At 45.6% G+C, this 9,251-nt stretch overlaps 1 protein-coding gene across 1 annotated transcript in view; it reads right to left on the minus strand.

Moving 5' to 3' along the window:
* The window catches only part of LOC102299625 (glycine receptor subunit alpha-3), a 47,106-nt gene that overhangs the window by 18,413 nt on the left and 19,442 nt on the right, over window positions 1-9,251 (minus strand). The window contains 2 exon segments of the mRNA XM_042227803.1: window positions 132-214; window positions 1,064-1,287. Coding sequence (XP_042083737.1) covers window positions 132-214; window positions 1,064-1,287 — 307 coding nt within the window.

Below are 9,251 nucleotides of genomic sequence, written 5' to 3' on the forward strand. Positions count from 1 at the left end.
AGGGCCGGTGTCCTGCAGGTTTTAGATGTGTCCTTGATCCATCACAGCTGATTTAAACGGCTAAATGACTCCTCAACATGTCTTGAAGTTCTCCAGAAGCCTGTTAGTGTGTACAGTCATGCAGTACTTACAGCTCTCCAGCTGCATGATGCACGTCTGAACATCCATCGGGAAGTTTTTTAGATCCATGGGACACGACAGAGTTAACGTTAGCCTGAAAAGAAAGAAAGGAGACACTGAAGACCGAGACCGTGGGTTCAAAGTCACAGACATCGTAACATGTCAGTTTATATCAATGTGCCACCTGCACTGTTGGAACCAAGAGGATACCCGATAATATCAGACTTTATACATCAAAATATTCAGAAACGAGATCCCACTCTGACAAACTTACAGAACCACTGTCAGCATCTAATGTTTAAATCCTAAAGCATGAAGACCTTCTCTCTTTGACTCACGATGGACATAAAAAGTTCCACTAAACCCAAAAATGAAGAATAAATGTTTAATCGGAGCTCATATTATAACATCTGCAAGTCAGATTAGTCAAATGAATAAATGCGGTCCAGTGTTTAAACACGACGAGCTAGCAGTGAGAAAACAGTGTGAGGCCAGAGGACATGTGGCGAGGCAGCAGCGAGCTCAAATCAGAGCATTTCTGAAGATCAGCCTAAAAAGTTTGGACCTGTTCATTAACTAACCTGTAAAGCACTTTACTTTCACATATCAAAGACTTACATTTAGCACCATGAAGTCTGAGGCGATGGACTTAAACCCAACAACAGGAAGATATTCTAAACATTTTTATATCAGTGACCTGATTAAATAGACACGACTGCAGACGTGCATATATTCATTCTGCAGATGCGTCTTCCTCGGTATCTCAGAGTTTGCTGCGTGCCTCTGGCTATGAAAGCATGCATGCATGTATATACACTGCACACGGATCCTTGGTTTCATGCATAAAGGAGCTTGTAGCTTCAAATTACAGGAAATAAACAGAAGTCAGAGTGACATGACTCCATGTGTCACGAAGGTTTTTCTTAACCGTGCTGCTGCTCACCTTATAGAGTACAAAACATTGCCGTTCTTGAATATCCTGAGCAGTTTGTTGTCTGTGGTGACTTCGTGGAAGTGGGCTCCCTTCTCGTTGGCGAAGAACAGATCCGGTTTCCATATGGAGTCTAACATAGAGGGATCCAGGTCCAGAGAGTCATCGGGGTATTCGGAATACGCCAGCCTGGGATCGTTCCACTGCTGACGGAGGAAGATGTTCACTCGGTAGTCCTGCAGACACACAACATAACACGACTAAGTCACACATAGAGAAGCACATGCGACTGTCAGAAACGTAAAAATAAATAACCACAAAGATCATTTACACGAGAACAGGAGGAGAAACTGTCCACGAAGCCCCATCAAAGCTCTACAGGCAGCTGATGGAATCTTTTTTCAGCGAGAGACTCAAATCCAACAGCGAGTGAGTCTATAGAGTCTAAACTGGCCTGCAGCGCAGACCTTTCACACACTGACGTGTTAGGGAATGAAAAGCATGACAAAGGAGGCCCTGCATATTGTTGCATTTCCCCTGACACACAGATATGCATGCTCGTGTTGTCTGAACAGGACAAGTTCCCTGAACATGTTCTCACAGGGCGGATATAAATTGGGCTACGTGTCGTTTCTCAGAGGTCCTGGAACCTGATTCGTATAACCAATCACTGAACCCGTCATATTTTTATCCTGACTGAAAGGCTTGAGGTGTACACAGATGAGACAGAGGCCTGTAAATCAATTAGAGACCTGTGCATCAGCTGTGCTGGAGGATAGCCTGATGCAAACATGTCAGTGAACACGTGTTCATGCACAGGCACACCTTATAGGTGGCTGACGCCTCGTTACTCCCATCAGTATACGCAGGCATGAGCGTGCAGCAATGTGACTGCAAATCAGCCTTGAAGGGTCCTCGAGGCGACTCCTTTCTTACAGCTCAGTCGAAGCGCAAAAACAGCAGCAGCAACAAGTTATATTTTTAATGCTTTGGACAGGAAGTAGCGTTGCCCTGTTTGCTGCTGTGAAAACTCAGAGATGATAGTTGGAGTGACTACAGGGGCCACAGCTTGGTTGGAAAAATAGTCTTTGAAGGAACGGTACAAAGAATGGGCAAATTCATCAAGTCAAACCATCACATCCTTCACTCTGTGACTCACAAACTCTTATGTGACATCGTTAATCTTCCAGAGACATCAGATCACAGCAGGGATCCCATGGAAGCATTAAAAATATATAAGATAACTAATTCATTATCAACAACCATATTTCTTGGGTTGGGTATCAACACCAACAACGACCGCATCAGGCAATATAAAAGAAGGAGCTGGGGTGGACGTGGGTTGCAAAGTGGCTTGCAGGTAGGTGTGCAGCAGCTTTGGAGAGGCTAAAGCAGTTTGGTCAATCTGATATCCTTGTGTCAGTGTTGTTTATGCACCAACATTGGATCTGACCAATCACCTGCAGATGTCCACTCAGGAAAGAAAATCTAACAAAGAGGGTGGTTAGGGTGTGACTGTGTTTCCATGTCCCAGAACTATGGCATCACTACAGTGTGATTGGTCACTTTAACCTGGACCAACATCAGTGATGATGATCCAGGAACAACACCAACACGACGACATCAGATCAAGTTGTTCAGCTGAGCACTCAGATCAGCTGATCTGCCGGGATAACAGCTGGAGACCCCACAGGGGAGTTTGCATGACTCAGCAGGATCCTTCCTCTTTTCCTAAGGACGCAGTTTAGTGAAGGAACCAGCTCCATTTGTCTGTTGGAGGATTTTTTTGGAAGGTTTAACGCTCCACGAGGATAAAAGCAGCACCGCCATCTGCAGGAAACACGACTGTTTGGTCCCTCGATGGTGAAGCGAGTGCCCCGATGACACTATCACTCCACTGCACGACAGCTCCATAGAAAATTCCCAGAATGCACTGTAAAAGGCAGTGAGCATCACCGCTCGCCGTGCTCACTGAGTGGAAGTGACATCACTGCTCTTCCACTTCAGCAGAGCTCGGGCGGAGCTGGAGTCGCTGTGCAGCGAGCGCACATGTGGCTGATGAAACTAATTCGAGCAGCGTCGATGTTTCTGAACGCGCTGCTTTTATTTCACGAGCTGCGACTTCTCCTCAGACGTGTCGCAGGGCCCAAACCCACAACAGCCCTGCCACAGCTTCAGCTTAGACATTTCAGATTGTTGTGTAGCCTACCGACATACAACAGGAGGGCAAGGTGCACCTAAGTGAAACCCAGATCAGACCCCCGCTGTAGGACAGCAGAGTAAGAAGGTGGATAAAAGTGGAGCGAGGGCAGAGCTGTGCGGATATTACATTTCACAGGTGACTTATTCTGCACCGCTGCATCACATTTGCAGTCGTAGGAGAGCGAACGTCATGATCACGGCTCCCAGGGAGTCATGTTGCAGATTCATTGGTGTCTCAGCGCTCACTGACGCAGGACTCAGGAAATACTATTCACTGTGCAGCGATGCAGTGGCTGACCCGGGGCGATCCTGCACGCTCTCACACTCCTGATCTCTGCTGGCAGCCAGAGAGTCCTGCATCTGTTCAGCTATCAATTATTTTAGCTTTCACGCAGTATTCGCACCATGCGTGAAACACAGAACCTTCCTTTCATAGTCCTGTTTCAAAATCCTTCCCGGTAGACACTCGCCCCGTGCTTTAAGTATTTACTGCAGTCTAATGAAGGAGAGGGGAAGGTAAACAAATGCAACACATTAGTTTGAGTTTGCATTTTTTTAAAATGCTTCAAAAAGGTTCAAATAATGAGCAGTAGTAGTGTTAGTCCGCTGTAAATGTGTCGGCTGTTGTCACGAATCACAGGAAAATTCCCCGAGGACGTCGTTCTCATCGCGTGTTTAAGCTCACTGCTTCGGTTTCTCTGAGACTGAAATGTGCAAACATACATGGAAATGCAGCAAATCAGGCAAAAGCAGTGTGTCCAAGTCTAACGAGCTGTAAAGTGAGCGTTTGGTGTGAACACCTTTATCCTTCAGCACAGACTGAACTCTGAGTATCTCCAGGAAAAGTTCTCCAGGCTTCTTGAAGGACATTCAAAGCATTTCTTTAGGTGTTCCTGCCTTTAGCGCTGCTGCTCCAGCACCACCTCTGGTCCCAGAGCTCCGCCCACAGTCCTTTCTTCAGATATTTAAGAAATGTGGTGCGATCGGCTAATAATTCAAACATTTTAAAACCAATAATCCTGTGCATATTTAAAAGGACAAAGCACATGTGCTCACTTTGTCCACGCAGTCATCTGTCTGTGACAGCAGGGAGCTGCTCTGAGTGAAATCTTCACCCAACCAACAGGTAACAGAAGCTACGTCCACCCGTCCACCTCTGCAGCCAGCACACCCACTGGAAACGCATGCTTAAGATGAGCTGTGGGTGTTTACTGCACCCAAGCAACCAAAACTGAAGCATTCAAGCACGTTAAGGGGTCGGCTGTAAACCGACGCACAGGTGCACAAAAACCTTCTCACACAGGGTTTAACTGAAAAAGGTTCCAGTGAGGACAACCATCATCATGTCTCTCTGTGCAGACATGCACACACACACACACACACACACACACACACACACACACACACACACACACACACACACACACACACACAGTGGATTAAAGAGGATGGAGAGACTGAGTGAACAAATAAAAAACTGTTTAACAAAAGTAAATCTGTTTATCAGAGATAGCGTGGAGCCGAGTGAGCCAACCTGGCTCTAAGCCCTGTGCGTGTGTGTGTGTGTGTGTGTGTGTGTGCGTGTGTGCGTGTGTGTGTGTGGTTGTGTGTGTGTGTCGTGTGTGTGTGTGTGTGTGTGTGTGTGTGTGTGTGTGTGTGTGTGTGTGTGTGTGTGTGTGCGTGCACGTACAGTATGTGTGGTACTGTGTGTTAAAAAAATCACTCTGGAGCTCTGATCCTCTGTATGATATGATGCTAAAACTGTTTTGGGGGAAAAGTGTGTTAAACAAAGAAAAGGTGTTACAAACACTGACTCGTTGCCGTTAAACTGATGTTTCTCTGAAAGGTACTTTTTATAAATTCCTGCATTTAAAATCGTTTAAACCCTAAAAATGAACTAAAGCTGCTAAAAGAATGTGAGCTTTGACCTTTTGTCCAGGACTTGAAGACACATCAGCTGAAGTTAAACTGGTGCTGACCCGGGCATTTTTAGCAAATAGTACCACATATTTTTATTTATTAAAGGTGTGTTTATAATTTCATAACTCCAAAATAGATGTTTTCATGAATATAAGAGTGCTTATTAAGAGTTTTCATCTTTAAAGATTGATCGGCTGTACTGATCGGTGGGGTGTACGTGTGTCAGATCTCTATCAGACCTCCACAGCCCCTCGGATGGATGAGTGCTACATCAGGACATGTTTGATGTGCTTCTAGGATTCCTGACAGCGTGCCCTTTAAGATGTGAACAATTATTATTGTTGTTGTTGCAGCTATTATTTCTGAAGTAGCTTTACTCTTTTTTCCACACAAATCATTTCCAGTTTTTCTCTTATCTGCTCTGCATAGTTTGCTTTTACCTATATTTGGTACTCATCCATCCTTCCATCCATCCATCCATCCATCCATCCATCCATCCATCCATCCATCCATCCATTCTTTAAAGCTGTGCAGAGAGTCTTTGAGCAGGAAAAAGAATCTGGAGTCCTGGGACTGAAGGACGGGCCAATTCAAAGTCCCGCTGAATGCTGCTGATCAGATCTGGGATTTAGTGGATTCAACAATGGATCGCACCAAAGTTTCATTAGAAATTAGGCTCTAGGAACAGCTGGGAAGTCTTCAATATTCAATAGCAAAACAGAAGGAAAACTACTTAAAACAATACTGATATCAAGGAAAACGAGGCCTTAAAAATACATATTATTCTTTGGTTATCATGTGTGAATAAGAACATTTTAGTAGTTTCAGTTTATCATACTAATAAATAATAATATGGCTGTTGTTTTAAACAACTGTTTGACAGATTTCTAAAATATTTAAGTAATGGATGCATGCATGGATGGAAGGATGGATGGATGGATGGATGGATGATGGATGCATGATGGATGGATGGATGGTTGGGTTGATGGATGGATGGATGGATTGATGGATGCATGATGGATGGATGGATGGATGGATGATGAATGGATGGATGGTGGTTGATGATGGATGGATGGATGATGGATGCATGATTGATGGATGGATGGATGGATGGATGGATGCATGATGGATGGATGGATGGTTGGGTTGATGGATGGATGGATGAAGATGGATGGATGGATGGATGGATGGATGATGGATGGATGGATGGATGGATGGATGATGGATGATGGATGTATGATGGATGGATGGATGTGGTGATGGATGGATGGATGATGATGGATGAGATGTTGGATGTTTGATGGATGGATGCATGATGGTGGATGGATGGTTGGGTGGATGGATGGATGGATGGATGCATGATGATGGATGGAGGATGGATGGATGCATGATGGATGGATGGATGGATGGATGAATGATGGATGATGTGGATGGATGGATGATGATGGATAATGGATGTGGTTGGATGGATGGATGGATTGGATGGATGGGATGGATGGATGGATGGATGGATGGATGGATGGTTGGGTGATGGATGGATGGATGATGGATGGATGGATGGATGGATGTGATGGATGGATGGATGGATAATGGATGGATGGTTGGGTTGATGGATGGATGGATGGATGGTTGGGTTGATGAATGGATGGATTGGATGGATTGATGATGGATGGATGGTGGGTTGATGGATGGATGGATGGATGGATGGATGGATGTGATGGATGGATGGATATGATGGATGGATGGATGGATGGATGGATGCATGATGGATGGATGGATGGATGGATGGATGCATGATGGATGGATGGATGCATGATGATGGATGGATGGATGGATGGATGATGGATGGAGGATGCATGATGGATGGATGGATGGTTGGGTTGATGGATGAGATGAATGGATGGATGGATGGATGGATGGATGGATGGATGGATGGTTGGGTTGATGGATGGATGGATGGATGGATGGATGCATGATGGATGGATGGATGTATGGATGCATGATGGATGGATGGTTGGGTTGATGGATGGATGGATGGTTGGGTTGATGGATGGATGGATGGATGGTTGGGTTGATGGATAGATGGATGCATGATGGATGGATGGATGGTTGGGTTGATGGATAGATGGATGCATGATGGATGGATGGATGGTTGGGTTGATGGTTGGGGTCATCATCTTGTTAGTTAAGAAAAGACTGCATGATGCACCAAGATGTGGAGCTGGTGGTCCTCGCTCGGTGTGGGTGTGGTGTATCTAGCATCCAACGTTCTCCATTCAAAGCAGACATAAACCGAAGAGTTCAAACTGGGACTGGTCCATGCAGAGTAGCTTCTTCCAGTCATCTACAGTCTGGTGATGCGCACTGACAAATCTGAGGCTTTTCTGGATGAATAATGGCATCTTAGCAGCTGTTTGTTGGTCCGTTCAGTCGTCTGCTTTTACTCACACTGGAGACTTTGTCAGACTCTGATCTCTGCCTGAAGGTCAGCAGTGGACTTCCTTCTGTCTCTAGTATTTAAATTCTTGAGTTTCCTGACATCTGCCTCCGTCAGCCTGCGTTTGCCGCCTCGTCCTCGGTGCATTCTCTAAGTACCTGTCTCTCCATCGACTCTGAAGTGTACTCGACCGCACAGCGAGGACACTTCATGTCTCACGCTGTTAGTCTCAGAGAGCGTCCAGCATCACGACGCGCTGTAACGTCCACCCTCTCCTTTACAGTCACTTCTCTTTTTACTGCTCGGAACAAGAGCGAGACGTCTCAACCTGAATTCATTATAAGTTTTCTTTGGTAATGAAAGACTATCACTAATTCAACCACATTTTTATGCTTTTTTTAAATGCATGGAAACAACAGCAATAATTATATTTTAGAATCAAAAACATTATTTAGATTGACGAGTCTGGACACGCTCTTGGATCAACTGTTTCAGAAATATAAAGAGTGATTTCGGTAATTACCAATAATATTGATTTAGGGCAGCTGTGACATGTTTGATGAACTTTATTGACAGCGATCCAAAGACAAACTGGGCACTTTGGGTTCAGATGTACCGGTGCTGAAGGTCTACATGTTCCTAGAAATGCAGATGCTGAACTTTTCAGTATGAACGTGTTTACGACCCTCATCAGTGCGATCACCGCCCTCCCAGTTTCTACTCCAGTTATCGTTCTGGGGTTCTTAGCAGAGGTGGACGTGTTCAGACGGTTAGCGCTCAGCTGTGTGAAAGGAGCGATGGTTGAATCCTGACCTGACGTATGGCTGCCCTGTCTTCTTCCTCTTTACGGATACCAGATTAAACTGTGCTTGACCACGCCCCCATCAGCTGATTTTAGATCTAACGCTTTCACGTCCAGTGAGCGTGGTGTGCTAGCGCCACGTGTGAAGAGGACAGACGCGATAAAAGGTCTAGAAACTCAACGAGTCCACATAAAAAAATAAAAATGTCTTGATCAGAAGGTCACATATCACGGAGGTGGACAGTCTGGTTCTTGCCAGGCTTAGTTCGCCCCTGCTGTGAGGGTGGATGATGCTGTTATCTACCTGTTGCAGCGTGCTCAGTCTCACCTGGGTGGCACTGGTGGCTCGGTGAGAATCATGTTTTTTTAGTTTTCCAGTGTCTTCAATGCCCAACAACTTCCTAACACTCCAGCGACCCAAACACTGAATCATGCTCGCTGGTGACCCTGCAGAGGCTCGCTGTATTACTGGTGGGCAGGAGTCAGAGTGCAGGGAGCTGCTGAGGAGCTCGGTGGAGACGTCCGTCAGAAATCACCTTCTCCTGAATGTCAGGAGGACAAAAGAGAACGTGGTCGCCTTCCAGAGGAAAACAACTGCAACTAACACTGTGAAAACATGGGTGAGGAGCTGGAGCCATCACTGGCATCTGAGTCAGCTAAGGTCAGAGGTCACTGAACAAACTGCTCTCCATCAGGGAAAACATCACAGCTGCTCCCCTCCTCATGACCGAGGCAGCCACAGAGCTTCAATCATCCTCACTGCAATAAACCATACAGTGACAGGTGAACACACACACACACACACACACACACACACACACACACACACACACACACAC

This window comes from Haplochromis burtoni, unplaced genomic scaffold (assembly GCF_018398535.1).
Source record: "Haplochromis burtoni strain Fernald_Lab_line unplaced genomic scaffold, NCSU_Asbu1 Contig_282, whole genome shotgun sequence".
NCBI lineage: Eukaryota > Metazoa > Chordata > Actinopteri > Cichliformes > Cichlidae > Haplochromis > Haplochromis burtoni.